The sequence below is a fragment of the Cotesia glomerata genome, linkage group LG4, assembly GCF_020080835.1.
Source record: "Cotesia glomerata isolate CgM1 linkage group LG4, MPM_Cglom_v2.3, whole genome shotgun sequence".
NCBI classification, from domain to species: Eukaryota; Metazoa; Arthropoda; class Insecta; order Hymenoptera; family Braconidae; genus Cotesia; species Cotesia glomerata.
Genome location: NC_058161.1, coordinates 16,912,704 through 16,936,593, shown reverse-complemented (window position 1 = coordinate 16,936,593; position 23,890 = coordinate 16,912,704). Strand labels below are relative to the sequence as shown.

Genomic DNA, 23,890 nt, shown 5'->3' with positions numbered 1-23,890 from the left:
TAAATTTCGTTCGACCGCTGCACCACCGCCGCACCATACCGCCGCACCACCGCTACACGACCGCCGTTTGGCGGACTATTACGCCGCACGCTAAAAATTTACTCCCCCTAGCATCGCCGCACGCTAAAAATTTACTCCCCCTAGCATCGCCGCACCACCGCTGCACCACCGCCGCACCAATGCTAAATCATACCTACAATTTCACAAAAAATGGTATCATAATCAATTTATCACGCAATAATTAATTAATAAATAATGCGACTAGAAATCTTAATCTAAGACCTATTGATGAACCTCCTTTTAATCAAATGTCCAATATTAAAAAAAAAAATTTTTTTTAAATCAGGCCAAAGCACCGCGAAATTATTGATTTTTTTAGTCGTATTGTTGATGTAGATTTTTAATTTTGTCCTCGGGTTGCACAGAAGCGGCACGCCTATCAAAATACTCTGTAAGAATTTTAAAAATTGAACTGTGATGGTGTTCGAACCTGGATCGTCTGCATGGAAGTCTCGAACATTGCCAACTGCGCTGCAAGCCATAGTTAACTAAAAAAATTTAGTTAAGCTATTTGAATGATCAACAAATATTTTATTGCAATGTATATACCATCAAACGGCGGTATGGTGCGGCGGTGGTGCAGCGGTTGTGCGGCGGTCGAACAAAATTTATTATTTTTTCGTAAAAAATAATAATTTTATTTTTACCCGAGCGCGTCACAGCTGTGGTGCGGCGGTGGTGCGACGAATAGAAATTTATTTACTTGTCACGGCGCTGATGCGGCGGTGGTGCGGCACTTGTAAAATAATCAAAATTGTCACGGCTGTAGTGCAGCGGTGGTGCGGCGCTTAAAAAGCCGTGCAGCGGTGTTGCGGTGGTGGTACGGCGGAATTCTGTTTTTACTCGGGTTATAAATACATTTTTTATTATTTTAAATAGATTTTATTATAAAATTTGTTTGGTTTTATTGTGTATAGAGAAGTTAATTATCGATAATATAAATGGAATAAAAAAAAACATTTATTGACGGAGGATTATAAAATACAATAAAAGTTTTAAAGACGGAATATTTATTAGATTGTTGGAACTATTTTAAAGACTATTCTCACTAACCGGAATTATCTTCAGAGTCTCAATAAAATTAATTAACGACAATTGTTTATTAAATTTTTGTTTAAAAACTTTAAGCGACACCAAAGTTATGCGCTCACTAAGAACGCTCGAATTGCACGAAACAAAAAGCGGGCGCGCTGAGCGGCTGAAGCGCATGCGTTTACTATGAGACATTTTAAAGTTTATTATCTACCCCAGTAATCAATAAACAAATACACGGGACCAAGTTCTAAATTATCAGATAAATCTTTTGTATCACCAAAGTTCAAAAATTTGCATCTTTGACAGTTTAAGTTCAGGGTTACCTTAAAGAATTCTTTAGAGTCTCACTTTAACTCAATTTTCGATAGAAACAATTCAAGATGCGCAAAAATTTGTCAGCCATCTAACGGTAGTGAATTTCCTGTGAGCGAATTTTACTAAGCTGCTTATAAGGAAAATTTATTTGCGCGGCAATTCAAAAGTTAACCATATGAAAATCAATTGAAGTAACTAAAAGGATTTATTCAGAACTTTTAAATAAATAATTTTAAATTTCGTAATTAATTAAACGAAAAATAGATTTCTTTTAGCGGGAATTAAATTAATTTATATTGTTTGATATAATAGTGTTTTATTATTTAAAATATTTTCGAGGACTTTTAACTGAGAGAATTTCGAATTTACATTTGGGGAGAGTAGATGGAAACAATATTTTTTATTAGTTTATAACTATATTTTTTATTATTTTCAATAGCTTTTATTATAAAATTTGATTGGTTTGATTGTGGATAGAGAAGTTTATGATCGATAATCTAAATGGAATAAAAAAAAATTTTATTGAAGGACGAAAATAAATTACAATAAAAGTTTATAAAGACGGAATATTTATTTGATTGTTGAGACTATTTTAAAGACTATTCTCACTAACCGGTATTATCTTCAGAGTCTCAACAAAATTAATTAAAGACAATTGTTTATTAAATTTTTATTTAAAACCTTTAAGTGACACCAAAGTTATGCGCTCACTAAGAATGCTCGAATTGCACGAAACAAAAAGCAGGCGCGCTAAGCGGCTGAAACGCATGCGTTTACTATGAGATATTTTCCCGGGAAAAACGGATTAAATTTGGCCATATATAAACAGATCTGGTCAGATCTTTAAATTATCTCTATCTGGCGAGATCTGGCTAGATATAATCAGATCTGACCAGATCTGGTCAGATCTTTAAATTGCCTGAGTAAAAAAGATTACATATAATTATACATACTCATACGTAATTATATACGAAAAATGGCCCTATATAATTATATAGAATTATTTCCGTAAAAAAAAAAAAAAAAAAAAAAAACAACGGCGAGCGCGGGAATCGAACCTGGGACCTGATGTTTGAGAGACTAATTCGTCACCTGTTTACCTACGAGGCTTACTTGAAGAATTTGTAATAACTACAAGTGATGTGATTCGTGTCCATGATCGATGCGTAATGAACAAAGTTTTTTATCAAATTTGCAAATTATTGATTATCAATATATGCTGATAGAAAGATCTATTAACTATTAACAAATTAATATATTCGAAGACAATTATTTAATTTATTAAATTCTAATAAATATTTTTTAACATTCAATAAATATTTTTTAACATTTAATAAATATTTATTTGGGAGGAAAGTATATTTTTTAAAATAGTTTATAAGTATTTATTAATAGTTAACAAATATAGTTATATCTGGCGAGATATAATAAAATCTTTTTATGTCTGATGTATTTTTCAACCCAGATATAGTTATATCTGTTTAGATCTGATCAGATTTGACTAGATCTGATCATGTCTGATGTATTTTTCCACTCAGATATAGTTATATCTGTTTAGATCTGATCGTGTCTAATGTATTTATCAACTCAGATATAGTTATGTCTGTTTAGATCTGATCAGATATGACTAGATCTGATTATGTCTCCAATCCCATATCTGATCAGATATAAATAGATCTGACCAGATATAATTAGATCTGACCAGTGTGACGTTGCGAAAGGTTTTAAAGCCTTGTCGTGATGAACACGACTTCCCCATGCTCTAGCTCGCCGTGTGCAGGGTCGAGATGGGGATCACGCAACACAGATAAACTTACAACTAACTAATATTAACCAAATAATAACACAAATTCCAAATATAAGGTTAATTTATTCATCAAATCTCATAAAAAACATAAAAGATAATATTCAACTCAAATTCGTTATTGCAAACCAAGATACAATTATACAATATTCAATACACTACAAACAATAAACAATACGTATTATCTTAACTTTTACCCCAAAATATAATATGCACATATACAAATACTTCTGACAAGCAGTAACCTACTTGCAGCCTACTGGGGACTTCGCGTCGCGTCCGCGGATCTATCTCACTTTTCCCAGTTCCCTTTATCAACCAAGAGAGGCTCGGTTGTCCAAATATAGAGATACCGGGATTTGTCAAGTACCTCGACGCTCAGCCGTATCCCTCCTAGGTGTTCCGACGAGGAGTACCTCCAAGTCCAGGTGTCGCCAACCTCCTAGCTATTTCCCACAATATTCGTTCGAGAATGACAGACTATGTACCACAGCCTCACCTCTTGCCGTGCAATAGAGGCCATTCAGTGACCCGAGTACCTCAGGTCCACCTGGCGACAAAGCGATCCACTGTGTGGGTAGGTTAATTACAGAAAGTATATACTTAAAGTATATAACAATTCCAACTGCTCGCAGCACAGCACTTGTAACTTCTCCGCAGAGTGTACCACTCGCTGGGAAGTCCAAGCTGATCTGACAAAAACTGATCAGAAAATTGCTTTTAACAACTCAGAAGCAATACTCTTCGGGCGAACAGTCTGAGCGACACCGCGCTGCCTCACGGCGCGCGCGGGAACTATGCTACGGGACTTTCCAGGCTGCTTCCCCTACTACTCTCGCTTGTCTCTCGGCGTTCTTCGCCGTCTCTTTTCCCTCTTTCTTTTCTCCGGGTAGGCTGCGCGCGGCTGTCTTCTCTCTCTCGCACTCTCTCGTAATATTTTCTCATTCTTTTCTGACTTTATTTTTAATAACTAATAATAATTTTATATAAAATATCGAGGCGCGTCACACCAGATATAATTATATCTGGTCAGATCTAAACCTTTTTCCCCGGGTTAAAGTTTAATATCTACCCCAGTAACTTACAAACAGATACACGGAACCAAATACTGAATTATCAGATAAATCTTCTGTATCATCAAAGTTTAAAAATTTGCAACTTTGACAGTTGAAGTTCAGGGTTACCTTAAATAAGCCTTTGTAATTTCACTTTTACTCAATTTTCGACAGAAACAATTCAAGATGCGCAAAAATTTGTCAGCTATCCAATAGTAGTGAATTTCCTAATCTAAATCAAATAGACCTCGATGCGTCACTCATTCCGACAGCTAGTAGCGACTTCTATCTCACGCGTACTCAAGTATGTGTGACATAAGCTTCAAGCTTATGTTCACGTCCATGACAACTCATCAAATTACGAACCCTTTAGTCCACCTGCATAGAAATCTAATGTATGGACAGATAATCTTCACAGAGATCATTCAGTTCTAATTTATAATGACATAGCAATCTACCACACCATCGACAATTTCGCTAAGAGTTAAGTTAGCTATTTTAGGTAGTTATTCAGGAAGTAAAGCCGCGTCATTTTTCCATAACAGGGTTTATTATGCTTAATCAATAAATTGATAAATTCGCAATTTATCTAAAAGTTAAACTCCATTTATCAGTTTTAGCATGTGGAAAAAACTGCTGACTCGGTATTTTTTTCCGCGGTAAACTTTGTACGGAATGCTGATAAATGTCTTTCTTTCTTTTCCCTCAATAAAATAACCTCAAAATATATATTATTTCACTTACTTTTTTTATTTCTCTATCAAACTTTCGTGTAGTTTAAAACTCATTATCTTTTTTACAATCGCTATTTTATTAATTTATCGTCTTTTTTTTTTTTATCATTTTCAAAACTCTCTTTCTATACTACTGTAGAAACAACTGCCTCGTCCAACTTCCGTAATAATACTTTATAATCCTTTATCTACGTACTTTATTTTTAATATTCATTCAACGTTAATAACATTATAATTTTTAAGAGAAAAAAAATAAAACCGAGAGTGGGATTTTTCGCGATTTTATTTCAATTAATCTCTTTTCAAATTCATTTAATTATTTTTTATTGATACACTAAGAAAATAATTTTCCTTCTTTTTACTTTTCGAAACTTGAATTAAAATTTTAAAGAGAAATATCAAAAGATTAATTTGCTTGAATGAAGATATTCTTTGTTTTCTTAAGAATTTTTCTGACATAATCACGCTACAATATTCTAAGTAATTAAAAACCCCATAGCTTACAAGTGGAATTTTCATCATGCAAAAATCTGCAAACATGCCTTACAAATAATTTTATTTCACTAAAAACTCTCTAAACTAAACTATTCTCACAAGAATTTTTGCCGGAATGAGAAATTCTAGTTTGACATACTATTGGTATGCCTGACTTGTATGAAATCACAATTACCGAAGATTTGCCGAATTTGGGTGAAGCTTGGAAAACCTACGGCAGAACGAAGTTTGACAAACTATTGGTATGCCTGACTTGCATAAACTCAGGTTACCGAAGATTTGCTGAAGTTTGGTTTGCCAAACTTGGTCATAGCTTGGAAAACCAACGGCAATCCAAAGTTTGACATACTATTGATATGCCTGACTTGCATGAAATCACAGTCACCAAAGATTTGCCGAAGTTCGGTTTGCCAAATTTGGGCGTAGCTTGGAAAAACTACGGCAGTGCCAAACTTTGGCTTACCTATAGTGGAATTAATAAGGCGTGAATTAGGCTTACCAAAGTTTGGAAAGCCAAACTTGACCCGAATTGATTCGGCAATGCCTCACGAAATTTCTAGTCGGGGGGCTGAAAAAAAAATGAGTCCTAAAATTGTATATATTTTTAGTTATCTTGACCACACCACCATATTTTGACAGTTATTTCCACTATAATTTAAAAAAAAAACGGGTTTTTTCACTAAAATTGATAATTAATTTACTAAGCAGTGTTATTAATTAGTTTAAAAATCATTCTTATTGCCACCAGTATATTTTTTTTAAACATTTGTACAAGGATTATGGATTAAAAATACAATTTTTTTACGAGATATATGAAACTTGATTTTTAGGCCTCAGTAGAGCTATGCCATCGCGTGATCGCGCTTAAGATAGTTGGGTCATGCGAGCAAAATTTCAAGAAACCTTCCAAATTTATAATTTAAGTAATTAAATGCATAATGCACATGCTGTTAAAATTTGGAGACGATTTACCACTTCTAACCAAAGATAATTGCAATTGAAAATCGACGGTCTAATTAGCAGTTAGTCTAACTCATTATTTTGTAGAGTATGATTTTTTAACATTTTTATGTAGCAATAGTTAAATTATAAATTATTTGAATGATCTAAACCAAAATATTATACCTCTAATAGATATTAAATGGTTTTTTAAAGTGATAATACATTTTGAACTACTTGTTTTATCGTACAAATAGAAGATTCTCTAAAATAGAGTTAGACAATTTGCTAATTAGAACGTCGAAATGACATTTTTATACAGGCGGTATGGGAAAAGAGAGAGAAAACCGCGAAGTTTTATTATTTTTGTATTGAAGAAATTTTAAGAATTTTACGAAAAACTAATATTACTTAGATTAATACATGTATAATTATCCTAAAAAATTCTGAAATTTCCTACCACATAGTTTTTAAGAAATCATTGATAAACTAGTAAAGTAAACAAATAAAGTCATATGTGGAAGTAAGTGAGCAATAGCCCGTAAGAGAGGCGACACTAGCGAATGAAAAAGACAGCAGTAGCATAAACTATTAGGGTGCGTCAAGGTTGCTTTTAGAGATTAAATTTTGAAGCACCCTAATAAACTATAGGTTGGGAAAGAATTGCCTTAAGGCATGCAATACAGTCTTTTGGTTTTTTTATTTTGTTAATTGCTATTAAACGACTTTGAATTGCATAATCATTTGCGATAGGGGATCTACAATTCCTTCAAAGAATTGAACAAAACAAAATTTGACTCAATTAATAGATTTTTTTGTCAATTTACAGTGTTTACAGGTTTCATACATGATAGACGAGAAAATTATTAAACTATTTTGATGTTTTTTTCCGTTTTTATTGCACTAAATAAATTTTTGAAAAGTATATTGTGGAATTAATCGCCACTAATTAATCTTGACAATAGAATGCAAAATATCTTGATTCCGTGAACTGACAAGGATATAATAATAAAAATAGTTGCCGAAGTGAAGCGAAAAAAATTTTTTGGTCGTAAAGCGCTCTATGATGCTTCGCATCATGAGTCGTGCAATTGAAAAAAAATATCCGTATCATTTTTTCTAAATTCTCAATAGACAAGTTCGTTTTATTTTTCCATGTGTTCCTAGTTTCTAGCCATATACACATATATGTGCCATGAGTTGAATAACAACGCAATGTCCACCTACTTCCGGAAGTGACATGTGGCTGCATCGTTAAATTTCATACTCAGTATTTTATGACAAAGTAAAAGAAAAGTTAACTTTTTTCATTCTATTCAATGTGAATTTTTTGTCGAATAGTTTTTGTATTCGTCGTTCCCAAACATTTACATTTTTTTGCCGATTTTTTATCATCACACAGGATTTATATTTTCTGTACAATTAAATACAACAGAAATCACAGTATATTTATCAAAAATAAAATTCAAAGAATGAAATCAAAATAACTAAAATCGCAGGTACTGATACGAATAAAATGGAAATAAATCTGGCGTAGTTTTGATTTGGTAAAACAGTGGTACCTTGGCAGGTTTAGTGACCCCCTAACCAAGGTATACTATTTCGCGCCAGAGATGGTCTGGAGAATTATTCGATGGTGAATTCACTCGGCCTCCTGGAACCGAGTTACTTACCCGCATGAAAATACTATATATCGTTAAAAATATATTATACAATATATTGCATATAAGTGATGAATATATGGCGGCAAAATTGTCTATATTGAAAAGTATAACTTTATTCTATATATGGAACCATGTATTTTAAATAATATATTCATTAATATATGGTGATCCATATATTGTTTAGTATATATCATCTGCTATATTACCAAATACATAAAAACCATATATAATATATCATGTACAATATATGAAGAATATATGTGACACCATATATTTATCGATACATTATTTTAAGTATAAGGTATCATTATATAAAAAGTTATACCGATACACGTATGGATCGTGCATACATGAAGCAAATATATTGATGAATATATGGTTTATACATGAAAATGATATATTTATTTACAATATATTTTTTTATATCATTGTGGCAAAATTATAGATATGATTTTATATATCGTTCCATATATCACATTATAATATCAATATATTTAATCATATATTTTGAAACATATAAACCTTTTCCAAGCGGGTAGCCAGCTCACACTCACACTGAGAAAACAGTTCATTTAAATGAAATGAGGCTCGTTAACTATAAATAAATCTCTTATTTAAATATCACAAGAAATATTTATTTGATACAAATAAATTGATTTATTTGAGACAGAGTTACAGTATATTTGAATGAAATCCAGATTTGTTTATAGTTAACAAATATTTCTTTGGTGCTAACAATGATATATTCAACCAAATCAGATTTTTTAACTATAAATAAATGGTATGTTTGATAATACTCAAAGCAATGATTTTTAGTTTTAGGTTAGGAAAGTAGTAAAAGTAGACATATCGAACGTTTGGGGTTAAATAGGCAATTCTTTTGGAATTATTAATTATACTGAAATTAACAATAATACTATAAAGTTAGTCGACGATTTTAATTTTTAATTTTTTTTTTATTTATTAAATTAGATCTAGAAAATATTTTTTTAAAATTGCACTTATAATTTTTCAAGTTTTTTACGAATTAAGTTTTTTAAAAAAATTTCTTTTGTAACAATTTGTTCAATAAAAAAAATTCTAAAAATTTTTAGATGACGGCTAACTTAATTTTCATAAATTAACAGACATCTGTCAATTTTTAGGACTTTTATAATAATAAAATTATCACGAAAAAATTTTAATTAAAAAGTCCCACGTCTAAAAATTAAAAAAAAATTACAAGTGCATTAATAGTATATTACATACCTAGGCCAGTAAAATAAGAAAAGTCTCAGATCACATGTAATTGTTGGCCGAGGCGAAGCCGAGGTTGACAAACATGTGATCTGAGGCTTTCTTATTTACTGGCCAAGGTGTGTATACTATTTTTCTGCTCGACGTAGCCGGAATGTGGCAACTTTGTTTAGCGCAGCAGCCAGAAAGTTGCCACTTTCCGGCCGGAGGGCAGAAAAATATGTTTTTTATCGTTGATCATCTGTAATAAAAATTAAAAAAATTGACAGTTGTCTGCTAACTTCAGCATCATAATTATTAATGTCTATTATAGTTAACTATTTCAATACATATTTTTCTAAGCATATATATATATATATATATATATATATATATATATATTTTTTTAATTTTATTTATTTCTACAAAAATTAAACAAAATACATTTGTAAACTGAGTTAATTTTCATTATTTATTTTTTACAAATCACGGCGAGAAATAACAGTGGCGACCGTAGCGACACCAAGCGTAATTTACTTAAAGTGAGATTTGTTAATAGTTAACAAATCTTTATTTAAATGAAATAAATGAGTCGATTCAGTTAAATAAACCAAAACGAGATAGTATTTGATTCAGAGTAATATATATTTGAATAAAAGAAATTTGTTAACATTAAATATATATTTTTAATTTATTTAAAATAAATCTGCGCATTTGAGCCAAACAAACTGTTTTCTCAGTGCAGGGAGTGGGTAATCCAAAACTTGATCCGGTCACAGAATATAATTTAATTAACTAATTACTACTAAGTAAGAGGAAAGAGGCTCGGTTGTTGAAATTATTGGCACAGATATAACAATAAACAAATTTATTTCCAATGACTCGACAATTAACTATTTAATCAAATTGAATAAAGGAGAAGACTCGCAAGGAACCTCTCGGATTTACTCCTCCTTTGAATCTACGCGACGACTTTATTTTAATTAACAAACAAATGATTTGACCAATTTAGTTAATGAATTTAATAACAATCAAAACCCAAACAATTGATTAAACGAAGTTAAGGCAGCTTACGTCACGGTTCCGTGAAATTAATTCGTCCTCGGTGGATAGGCTCTCCATGAACAATTCCCAGAAATAGAATAAATTAATTAATGGCCTGGTCTTCGCAATAGCCTGATTAACACACAACTGGACAAATTCTAGGATGCTAACCAGTTAGCTCGCAGACCAAAAACTAATTAAACTAAACTATTACTATCTGAGCCGACCTCGTCTTCGCTAATACAACTCGCTCCGACTGGATAATGATTAGCCCCTTGGCTTCTTTGGAGATCCTAAGAGTTGGACGCTCGAAGATCGACTGCCTAACGACTCGCTCAACTGATTCGAGCTAGGCCCCAAGCTCCCCTTATAACGCCCCACTCCGAGGACTAAGACTAGCGACAGCGCCGCCGAGTGCCTAAAAATGAAACTGACGAAGGCCGGTACGCAAGGCTTTTGCACGAGCACGAGTATATCAAAATGCACTGTTACATTGGAATGCTTTTGATTAAAATGAAAAATAATTATATTTTAACAAGCTATTATTAAAAAATAATGAAGCCTGGAATTTAAAAGATTCTTAGAATATGCTGCAAAATGATGATACTTTGAATCAAGATGAAAAACGAATAATTGGAATAAATACCACCCAATCAGCTTTGTATTCAGCTATTGAATAACTTTTCCTGACACAAATATTGTGTATTTCTTTAAAACATCTGCGTTAAGATTTTCTTCAAATGAATAGAAATATTCTCTTTGAAATTTTGCTCTTGCTTCAAGATCTTTAGTTTTCTTAATAATAAATGAAAAAAAATTTTCAGAGTTCAGTATGGTTCTTTATCTTATTACTTTCTATTATATATTCATTAATACACTAATGATTTATAATCTTAAGTTAATTATTGAAAATAAAAAAAATATCAATTAACGTGGAATTAAACTCCTACACTCATAGAAGGATTTAGTACGGAGTAATAAAGTCATTTAGTAATAAAATTTTTAGTTATTCATTTGGGAGAAAAGAAATATTTTCTACTTATCAATGTTATTTGTTACAGTTTAATATAGTATATTACACATCTAGGGCAGTAAAATAAGAAACGTCTCAAATCACATGTAATTGTTGTCCGAGGCGAAGCCGAGGTCAATAAACATGTGATCTGAGGCTTTCTTATTTACTGCCCGTGGTGTGTATACTATTTTTCTCCTCGACGGAGGCGGAAAGCGGCATTTTCGCTTAGCGCAGCGGGAGGAAAATTGACGCTTTCCGTCCGGAGGTGAGAAAAATGATTTTTTTTTCTAAATAAATTATATTAATGCAAACAAAGGCTTATTATATTTTTTTCCACTAAATAATGTTTAGTAGTAATTATTAATTATTTCTTTGGTGAGTATTGTCGGTAGATGTCTATGCTTTAATTCCAATGTGATATATAACCTATTCACTGACTTAGATTATTTTATTTAGCTCGATTTTGGGAGAAATCACCTCCTAATCTCATTTTCCCTAATAAAATTGATTAAAATAAAATACAAATACTTTTGAATCTTTCACGCCACTGTCCACCCAAAAAAGAAAGGTACTGCGCATGAGTTGTAAACAAACCTTATTTACATAGATATAGATATATAAACGATAAGTGAATTTTAGTTTATTGCTAATCACAATTAAACTACATTGAATTAGACCGAGATCTCCGAAAGGACTTAGTTTTGAATAATACTGAAGCGTATACAAAGAAATGGACTTGATCAGTTAAGTTTTTCTGCAGTTATTGTGACCACGCCAGTGTCCATACATACATCAGACACACGGACGTCCACGGAATAATTTTTTTAAACATTTTTTTTATTTATTTAAAAAGCAAAATGTCTGTTAAAAATGTCATAAGTGTTAAAACTAGTATTTTTTCATGACATTTATGTATAAATATTATTCTACAAGTGCAATAGAAAATAAATAGAGACAATTTTCGTTCAAAAAATCACTTGAATTTTGTAAGGTTAGAGTAGAGCACCACCTCATCCGCTTCGCTTATGAGGCGTGCAATATTGTGAGTGTAAAAATATTTTTTTTCGGTGTAGATTTATTCCTCAGACAATTACCTTAGATTTCAAAGATGAAATCGGTTGATTAGTTTAAAAATGAAAGTCACCTAAAAATTTTTAAAATCACGATTTTAAAAATGTTATTCGTGAATAATTATTAAATCGAAAGAAATTTCAATATGTTCACTCTGTTAAAATTTACTTTTACGTATCGGGTCAAGCCAAATGGGGCTTTTTCTTGGGAAAGAGGAAAAGAATATTTATCTTACACGAGGACATTACTTTTTCCAGTGTAATAAAATACCATTAAAGATCAAAAGCTGACAAATTATAGTGGTATTTTATCTCGTCTAATAATAAATAAGAACTAAAAATCTCTTAAATAGAATAAATAAGAATAAATGGGCTGTAAGATAGAGATAAAAAGTCTAAATGAATTAGTACAAATGAATATATATTACCTTCATTAGGTATTAATAGTTGCGGATAAAGTGGCGAACCAAGGACAAATGACAGCCGTACAAGTAGTAACATTAATACCACAAACTTGTGCAACATTTCTGTTTCTAAAGATACTACACAGGTACATGTAAATAATTCCGGCAAGGATGGAACTCGTAGTTGTGCACAAACTTTAAAGTAACTTCAATCTTCTTTCCTAGTTTAGTTGTTTGGCTCTTGCTCTCAGTTTACCTGTTTATCTAGGCTTCCGTCTATCAAGTTTCCACCATCACGTTACTCTCTTCTTTTTACCCATTTTTTCCTCCATTCAAACTCACTGTATACTTTTCAACAACTAAAATAAAATTAGAATTCATAAAAAATCTACTCGAGCAAATAACCAAACTTTGTTTAAATACAAACTTTTTGCGTAAATAAATATATAGCTTTAATTAAAATTTTTTTAATTAAATTACTTTTATATTTTGATATTGTCCTCGGCAATAAATCGTTCTGTTTGCGGCGAATTTAATTGGATATCAGTTTCATTAGAAAATACCGAAGATAATTTGAATAGAGTTTTTTATTTCTGGCCAATTAACTCGTAATTGATAGCTGAAATTGATACGGAGAAGATCTTGATAGACAGATATTATTTTCTAATAACAAAACCAGTTTTAATGCTACAATTATTTGTGGATAATTATTTAAAAAAAATTTTTTTTAATTAAGATTGTAATTTAACTAAAAATTTGAACAAAAAATTTGTCAAATTTAACCTAATAAAAAAATTTCATCTTTTTGTTGAAAATTCATAAAATTTTACCAATTTACTAACCACAAAAGGGACACTAAAAAAATACCGAATTTTTAGTACGTTTCTAACAAGCTGTAACTCGGAGAAAATTGTCGGATAAGAAATTAGAGCAATAAGAAAATTGTAGCTTGGAGTGTATAGTTTTAAGATCTAGGATTGAAATTGTTTTATCATGCGCGGTTCTCTAGTAATTTCAAGGTAATGACCGAAAAAAAAGTCATAAATTTTTTATTATTATACTAATTATTATATAGTTTTTGTGTTGATTTCGTCATAAAGCTTTTTGAGAGAATTGAGTTCTCTTTTATTAAACATTTATTACAAGCTCATTTCCTGTCAGACATAATTAGTAGCTTTTGATTAAAAAATTTTGTTCGAAGTTACTGAAAAACGTGATACTAACAATTTTTACTGTAGTGTACCGATAAAAAATAAGAAACGTGAAAAATTAAGATGAATAATTATTTTTAAGTATTTTAATATTAAAAATTACAATAAAATAAAATTATTTTGCTGAAATTACTGAAAAATTGACTGGAGGCTCCAGTAAAAATAATCTAAGTAACGGTATTATCCACCGACTTTAAAGCGGCGCTGCAATCGCTGAAGACTTCTCATCTGTATAAAAAATTACACATCTTCGTGATCAGTTGTTGCTTACTTACAGTTAATTCTAACAAATTTTTATACAATTATTTTTATAAAATTTTATGCAATTAGTTAACTCTTATTTGTAAAAATTTATTTTATTGATATTCGTGATTCTTTTTTTACTATTAGCTATTATTCTATGTATATTTTCAAGTTAAATAACCTTAAAATAGATATTTATGTCATAAGGCCGTGAAGTGGCGGTTTTCTGACAGCGACGATATTTCGATATGAGCTTAAGGCTTGTGGCGGGAGGTCCGAAACGGGCGTAATTTTAACGTCCGAGGCTAAGCCGAGGATGGAAATTTACGCTCGTTTTCGAACATTCGCGTCACAAACATTAAAGCGAATATCGAAAAAAAAATCGTTGTCAAAATCGCCACTAAACGGCTGAATGACATACAATATTTTTTGTTATTATCGCTCCATAAGTTTAACTTTTGAGGGATAGGAGGCAAATAATGACATATTTAAATTTTATGAAGTTTCACAAGGGCAAAAATAATTAATTTTATATGTTATTTTATTAACATTAGGTCCGCTTCGTAATAAACTGCCAGCAAAGAAATAATTAGCGCCACTCAATAGTAATTAAGTTTAAAATTGACTAAAAATTATCGGTCGATACGCTAGAATGTGACTTTTTTTTTACAATCTCTCTCAATTTCGTCTGGGTGTACACGAAAAGTTCGTAAAAAAAAGGAGGGGGTAAAACTTCACGACCTAGGCCGTGAAAAAAAGACGGTATGGTAGAGTCTCTAGAAAAGAGTCCCTTTACGGACGCCATCCAGCGCTCAAAAGTTGAACTTTTGGAACGAGTATAACAAAAAATAAATTAAATCAAAAAACTTAATTAAACATTTAATTTTATTAAATTAAAATCTAGTTTTTTCAAAATATGGAAACTTTAAAATTTATTTTTTATTGATTTTATCAACCGTGATTTATTATAATTCTTCTAACCCGTTATCACCTATTCGGTCATTTTTATGCTAGTATAAATCTAATTTCAAGTGGATGGAAATTTCCATCTTCACTAACGATTTGAGACAATTCGTCTTCGGATAGTTAGGTCGATGGGTAACCATCGAACTTGAACACTAGTTAGCTGGTGAATGCTAGTATCTGTTCGACTATATGTTAAGTATTAACGATGGAAAGCTACTGAGAATAAAGGGCAACTTTTTGAAAAAAATCCATGAAAAATTAACCAAGCGAGGAATCGAACCTGGATCTCCCCGATTACATGTCAGGATGCTTTTACCAGTTAAGCTACCGGGTCATTCTCCAATTACTTTCTCTCAGTATACACTTAACTCTCAGTAGTTGTCAATACTATGCTACCTCCTCCCTTTAAACTCCATACTACGATATAAACTGTAGTACTTCTGTTTCCATTTTCTAGGCGCTTTTATATTTTTAAACTTTTTATTAATTTTATCAACCGTGATTTATTATAATTCTTCTAACCCGTTATCACCTATTCGGTCATTTTTTATGCTAGTATAAATCTAATTTCAAGTGGATGGAAATTTCCATCTTCACTAACGATTTGAGACTTTATATTAATATTCCATTATGACAATCTGTTCAACAACAATTCTATTTTTCGTGTCCGGTAAGTTTTTATTTTACTTTTCCAGTAAATGTTACTCACATAAACTTTATATTGCTGTTACTTATAAAATGTAAAGCAGCCCTTTAGCGTCGTACTAGTGAATTACAATCATGCAATTTATCCCGGGAATTTAATGAAAATTTCTTTGTGTGTAAAATAAATAACTCATACTTCGAGATTTGTTTCTTCGTTTTAAAAAAAATTTTCTTAGTAATTAAAGCAAAAAAAATGAATAACACACATTGCGTTTCTTCTTGCCATTAGCAACTTGAAATGTTACCTGGTACTAATTTGTGGTTAAGTCTGAGAATCTGCGAACCTACCATGTCACTTTAGCGGAAAAAAAAAGATCTAAATTTTTTTTCCAACGAAATAATGAGATGTTATGTTGTACCACGGGCTCTATTTTTCCAAAGAAAAAAATATAAAAACCGCTGGAAGGCAAACTTCGTCTCTTTAGTGTCACGTTTATAACTCAACTCTTGTGAAAATTTTTGCTGAAAAAGTTTATTCAACTATTTTTTATTTTTTTAAACTAAAACTGTTTCTTTTTTTCTTGGTAATAATTTTTTCGGTTCTTCACACGCTCCTTATTCTTCGACACTTGTTAACAAGCAGAATTTAAGTCCAAACAAACGAGAAAAGAGGGCTATTTTTAACTTTTTTCTCCCAGCTCATTTATTTTTTGTCCAAGTTATGGAAATTAATTTTAATGAGATAGTTTAATTACTTATGTAAATTATGCAATAAGAAGTCATGCTTAGAATTTTAATAAACCTAATTTTTTTTACATAATTTAAAATTACCCTTTTTCGTCCCATGTTCCTTCGGTACACATTGAAACTGATGCGGAAAAGTTGAGACTAATCTCATAATTTTTATACGAATTTTTGGTGTCGCTAATCCGTTCAAATTTTTTATTTGTTTATAAATCAGTCGGTTGTGAAGTGTAAGGCAGCACTAAGCTTATCGGTGTATTAAATAAGCATAATCGTTCCATTAATCGCCCTTAATCCGTTTCTGGTTTTCCGGAGACCCATGAGATTACGCTTCGGTAATTATAAATTCGAGGAATAATAAATAATAAATTGCTGATTTATTAATTGAAGTAAACAGAAAACAAAGGCCGTAGATAAGCGGGATGAAAATGTCTTTTGTTAATATTTAAATACATTTCAAGTATGCTAATGGCAAGAAAAAAACGTAGTGTGTTATGATGCGCAAAATAAAATATTCATTTTTTTTGCTTTAATTACTAAGAAAATTTTTTTTAAACGAAGAAACAAATCTCGAAGTATGAGTTATTTATTTTACACGCAAAGAAATTTTTATTAAATTCCCGGGATAAATTGCATGATTGGAATTCAATAGTACGACGCTAAAAGGCTGCTTTACGTTTAATAAGTAACAGCAATATTCTTTAAAGTCTATGTGAATAAAATTTACAGGAAAAGTAAAATAAAAGCTTACCGGACACGATGAATACAATTGTTATTGAACAGATTGTTATAATGGAATATTATTAATATAAATTTTAAAGGTTTCATATTTTGGAAAAAATATATTTTAATTTAATAAAATTAAATGTTTAATTAAGTTTATTGATTTAATTTATTTTTTAAGGTTATTTTACTTGAAAATATACATAGAATAATAGCTAATAGTAAAAAAAATGACGAATGTCAATAAAATAAATTTTTACAAATAATAGTTAACTAATTGCATAAGATTTTATTAAAATAATAATTGTATAAAAGTTTGTTAGAATAAATTATAATTGAGCAACAACTGATCATGAAAATGTGTAATTTTTTATACAGGTGAAAAGTCTTCAGCGATTGCAGCGCCGCTTTAAAGTCGGTGGATAATATCGTTACTTAGATTATTTTTACCGGAGTCTCCGGTTAATTTTTTAGTAGTTTCAGTAATAACATTTTATTTTACTGTAATTTTTAATATTAAAATAGTCAAAAATAATTATTCATCTCATTAATTTTTCACGTTAATTATTTTTTACCGGTATACTACAGTAAGAATTATTAGTACATTTTTATATTTTTTTACATTTTATTTATAAATAATTATTTAAAAAAATTGTAATTAGACTTTGATTTCCGAAACGTCAGACAATTACTAAGATTTTTACTATAAATTTTCATGAAATTTTTTTTTCTATCGGTAAATATTTAAAAATTTCTGACTTTATCTGAATGATTTTTTGAAACAAGCGAAAATAAGTAATAAATAAAAAGTTATTTTTATTTATGGATAAAGAGAATCGATTTATTTGGAAATTCAATGTGATGCGTGCGAAAAAAAATAGCTTTTATTTTTTTTTAACTATGGCGCTTTGTCACTTGAATTAAAAAAAATTTATTTATTTACAACTCATAAAAAATATAAAAATAATATAATCAAAATTTTCTTCTAAAAAAAATCACAATTTTGTCAATCTAAAAATCAGTTTATCCTTAAAAAAAATTCGTCGTTATTTTTTTTGGTTAAATAAATTTTTGAAAATTGGAGAATTAATTTCGATTAAATTATTTATTTTTTTTTTAAATTTTTTATTGTAGAGCGCTCTTGAATTTTTCGCATATTGGAAGTTCAAAATTAATAAAACGTGAAGCAAATTTGTAAAATGAAAAAATTTTTAATGAAAGGCTATTGTTCTTTAGAATCCTCTGATATTGTTGTGGGGAATGTAAAAAATATAGCAGTAAAAATCAAATAAATTCAAAAGCAAGTCCGATCATTGTTGTGTGAACAAATGAAATATAGAAATGAAAAATTTATTGTAGAATTCAATTAGAGGTGAAAATCGTAAAGTTTAATTATTTTTCATAAAAATCTAAGAAATTTGGTCAACTTTTTAAAATTTACACAATATATTCAATCATTGTTTTAAAAGTTGCTCTAACTTCCAATCAAAAAGTCGTAAAAAACGTAGCGTAAACTCAAAACGGGGAAAAATGGATCATTATATTAGTTGGTCTAAAAAAGGAAATTTATTTTTTAATAAAAATTTTTAGTAAATTTCATTTGTACGCAACTTTGATAAAAAAATTTTTTTTTAATTAATAAACTTAAAAAAATTTTTTTTTTACCTTACAAAAACAATATTCGATTTCACCCAACTCTTCACTAATTTATAAAAAATCCTAAAAAAACTCTCACAGTAATATTTAACATTCTTTAATAGAATTTATTGTGAAATAAAATTCCCGCCAAAAACGCATCGGAATGAAATTTAATTAAGATATACCTTAATAACAAATAATGCCAATCATAACAATAGCGATAATAGCCAACTTTCATTACAGATAAATAATAGTGGTAATTATTATAAGCTCGATTACTCGGACTAGTAATTCAATTGGAATGGTACGTAAACGTATTGTACTACTGGGTGATTATAACGTAAATTACGATAGACAATTACAGATTGTTAATTGAAAATAGATTCCCTATAGCATCAGAAAATAAACCCAAACAATCCAGCTATTGACGTAAGTCAAATATATGCATAAAATAAAAATTGAAGCTAAGTAAATACGCTTGATAAAATACACGTAGTATTAATACTGCACATAATAAGTTTGTCGAATAATATTTAACGCGAACTATATAGGGTGTAGTAGCCAAACACTAATCACTCGGAGAATAAAAAATTGAATTTACTGGTATTAATGTTTAACAAGTGGTATTTAGCGGTATTGAGTTCCAGTTGGGGAGGTGTGACGGAATGAATATAATATTGGATCGAACGAGTGCAAACACCCACTCGGTAGAAGCGCGCTCGGCGCACTAAACTTTAAAGTTATCCGTGGTTATTCGCTTTATATTCTATATAGTATCCAGTACAGTCAGGGGTTACTTCTGCGCCGTGTGTCTGACTATAGCAGTGGTTATTCTACTGGAGGTGGTAACTACTACCAGTTGATTTCCGCAAGTAAAGTCCAATTTTTACGCGTATTAAAAAGCAATTCGTTTTTAGATTTTTACTCCGTGTGACCTCGAGTGTTAAATATCTAATACACTTTTTTTCAGTGAGCGAATTTTACTAACCTTCTTATTAGGAAAATTTATTTTCGCGGCAATTCAAAAATTAATTATATGGAAATCAATTGAATTAACTAAAAAAGTAGAATTCTTTCAGCGAAAATTAAATTAATTCATATTATTTAAAATAATAGAGTGTTTGATTATTTTCAATATTTTCGAGTACTTTTAACTAAGAGAAATTTGAATTTTCAATTAGGAAGAGTAAATGGAAACAATGTTTTTTATTAGTTCATAAATATATTTTTTATTATTTTAAATAGCTACTATTATAAAATTTGATTGGTTTTATTGTGGATAGAGAAGTTTATTATCGATAATCTAAATGGAATAAAAAAAAGCATTTATCGACGGGGGATTATAAATTACAATAAAAGTTTATAAAGACGGAATATTTATTAGATTGTTGGGACTATTTGAAAGACTATTCTCACTAACCGGAATCATCTTCAGAGTCTCAATAAAATTAATTAAAGACAATTGTTTATTAAATTTTTATTTAAAAACTTTAAGCGACACCAAAGTTATGCGCTCACTAAGAACACTCGAATTGCACGAAACAAAAAGTGGGTGCGGTAAGCGGCTGCAGCTTATGCATTTACTACGGGACATTTTAAAGTTTAATTTCCATCTCAGTAATTAATAAACAGATACACAGAACAAAGTATTAAAGTATCAGGTAAATACACTAGCCATATGCAATACGCAATAATAATTTATTCTTGGTTAGTATACAGCAAACAAGATACATTAATACTTCAGAATATTTGGTAATAAATTGATTTAGTTTAATTTGTAGTTGTTGAGAAGCTCCAATAATGGTATGAAACTTTTCATTAAATCAAAATAATTTTCTAAGAATACTTATAAGCTATGCCTTAAATAATTTGTTGTCAATTATTGTTTATAATAAAAACTTTAAAAATGTAAGTCATTCTATTGTATAAGTTAAAAATAAAAATTGAAAATAAAATATTAATATTTTCCGTTAAAAAGTGCACAGCTTGCTAAAATAAAAACAAATGTCAGATGTACGAAGAAGCAGAATATGTAGAGAATAGTGGCGTGAATGTTGCGAAAACGGAATAAAAAAAAGTAAAATCATAAATAGAAAAAAAAAAGAAGGTAAAAATAAAAAGTAAAACCAGAAATAAAAATGGAATGAAAGAAATAAAAGGAAAATGTAAAAAGTAAAAGGAATGTGAAAAACAAAGAATATAAGAGAGCCATACGGACTCAAGGGGGTGGAAACGCGTCTATGGCGCCGTGAAGCCGGATGTCAGTTGAAGTAGATTCACGTCAATGCTCACAAATGACTGGTTATTATTGTAAATATTTTTATACTTTTTTTTGGCATCAGAAATATATTATTTCGCTTGATAATTGAATACCGATGAACGGAACAAAAGAAATAAGATGGAGTTTTTACTTACTTAAGATAAATATATAAGAATTATAAAAGAAATTTTATTTTTTTAATTGAAAGTAAGATGAGAGCAAAGTTTAATGAAATAATAATTCATTTTAATATTCACGATGATAGATCATTTATTCTAGACTATAAACCATTCAAAGTTGGAAGTTGATTCAATTTTAGATAGTACTTTTGATTTGCTCGGAAATTTTATCCTAGACCGGGTATAGCTGTTACAGTTATGAAGTTGTTTTATCGTAAAGAAGAAGGGTAAGTTTGAAGGGTGATGAATTAGAGTTTTGTTCTCAGTTTGATTGAGTTCTGGTAATTTTCAGTCAGCATTAACGCTGGAGGCATGTCAAACTGAAATGATATTCTTCTATTGAGAAAGAAAATTTCACTTGTTTGGCACTTCAAAAGAGTTACTTTTAGTAAATTATCAAATTTCCGATTATTAAAATAATGTTTGTTACTTCAACGAAAGAATTGATTATTTCAGCTTGATTTGTAACAATAGCTTCTCCAACTTAACAAAAACATTGCAATCTATTGAAGCTGTAGCTGCAATCAAGAAACAGTTTAATTGGACGCTAAAAAAGGATTTTAGTAAAATTAAACCAGAAATAAGATAATAAATTTATTGTTTAAAGGATTTATTACTGAGGGAAAGATTTTATTTTAAGCAAACTGAGAGCAACAGTAATTCGAAGAGTATTCGCGATTTTATTTAAAATTTTATTTTTTCAAGTAAAACAAATTTTATCAAGAGTAAATAGTGTCCGCTTTAGTCGATAGGTGGCGAGAAGTAGTCCAAAGTTTTCTTGCTTAGACCGGTAGATTGAGTAATTGAGTACCATTCAATAGTTATATTCTTCCACTTGGAACACTTGACACATCTCCGAACATTTAACTCGTCGATTTGATGTTAAAGATTTATAAATCTTATTATTGACTACTTTTAACAATATTAATCCGTCTGAATAGTCCGGAACTTAAAAATAAATCCTCACACTGATAGAAGGATTTGTTTATAGTTAAAAATATTTGTTAATATTTAACAAATCATTTATTAGAGACCACTTTTTAGTCCTTAACAAATATTTCTTAGTATTTAAAAAGATTTATTAATATTTAATAAATGAATATCTGATTTATTAAATACAAACAAATCATTTTAAATACTAAGAAATATTTGTTTGATACTAAAAAATGGTCTCTAATAAATGATTTGTTAACTATTAACAAATATTTTTTTAATACAAATAAATCCTTCTATCAGTGCAGGTTATCTGATTAAAGTTTCAGTCTTTTTCTAAATTGACATATAATCTTAAAACTAGACACACCAAATTGGATTTAACTGAACAATTTTTTGCTGAAGTTATTCCAGGTAAATAGTTGCAAGAATAATAATAATTCTAACAATATTATACACATGGAAAAGAAAATGCGGTAAATCCAACTACACGGAGTAGCATTTACTACAGGATGGACTAAAGTATATATACGCTATAGTTTGTTTACGGATGATTTTCATGTGTTTCAAATCCAACTCCAAGTGTGGTTGGATTTACCGCACGTTTTTTTCTGTGCAGAAAGAAGAATTTCTTGACTGGAGAACAAAATTCTTGACTCAAGAAAATTTTCGGGTGCCTGAAGGAAGACCGAAGTTGTGTTGGCCGAAGTAAAAATTTTTCTTGAAATTCTATTTTTGGTGGAAATAATTTTTTCTTAATTCAAATTATCATAAATACTTGATACAATAAATTTTTGTATTAGATCAAGATTTTGAATACTTTAGGGAAACAGCGCCACCTACTTCAGCTGAGAAAAAAATTTTCTCACCTTGAGAAAATTGTTTTCTTGAATATTTGATACCCATTTTATATTATTTTAGCGGGCGATTATACATATTGAATGCAAAAAAATGATGAAATATTGTTTGATCTTCCCATTTGACATGTTAGTCAATAAAAATATTAATGAAAATTTATTTATATCGAGATATTTAATTTTTAGAAGCAAGAGAGAAATTTTCTCAAGACAAGAAAATTTACTTCTATCAAGAACTGAATTTTTTGGAGCAAGAGAGAAATTTTCTCAAGACAAGAAAATTTACTTTTATCAAGAACTAAATTTTTTGGAGCAAGAGGCTGAATTTTCTCAAAACAAGAAGATTTTCTTGACTTAAAAAAATTTTTTGGATCAAGATACGTATTTCTTAAAGCAAGAGAATTAATTTTATAGGAACAAGTGAAATTTCTTGTGTCAAAAAAAGTTTTTTTTTCGCTCAAGAAAATAATTAGGAAGAATAGTATATTACACTACAAGGGCCGAAAGTTGAATTTTTGGCCCTGCGCATCATTATGCCCAAGGCGAAGCCGAGGGCATAATGACGCCCAGGAACGAGATTTCAACTTTTGGGCCGTGTAGTGTATACGATTTTTCTTCATAGCCGGTCGAAAGTACGTTATT

General features: G+C 29.9%; 1 protein-coding gene across 4 annotated transcripts in view; it reads right to left on the bottom strand.

The window, feature by feature from the left end:
* LOC123262848 (disintegrin and metalloproteinase domain-containing protein 10-like) overlaps nucleotides 1–19,771 on the bottom strand; it is a 110,398-nt gene extending 90,627 nt beyond the window's left edge. Inside the window, exons 1-3 of one of the 4 annotated variants that reach the window (XM_044725322.1) lie at nucleotides 19,047–19,771; nucleotides 13,692–13,742; nucleotides 12,874–13,208 (exon numbers count right to left, since the gene is read on the bottom strand). In XM_044725322.1, coding sequence (XP_044581257.1) covers nucleotides 12,874–12,970 — 97 coding nt within the window. In that variant the 5' untranslated portion in view covers nucleotides 12,971–13,208; nucleotides 13,692–13,742; nucleotides 19,047–19,771. Of the gene's footprint in view, nucleotides 1–12,873; nucleotides 13,209–13,276; nucleotides 13,469–13,691; nucleotides 13,743–19,046 lie in introns of all 4 variants that reach the window. The other 3 variants (XM_044725320.1, XM_044725321.1, XM_044725319.1) reach the window with 3 other exon arrangements.
* Between the last annotated feature and the right edge of the window lie 4,119 nt (nucleotides 19,772–23,890).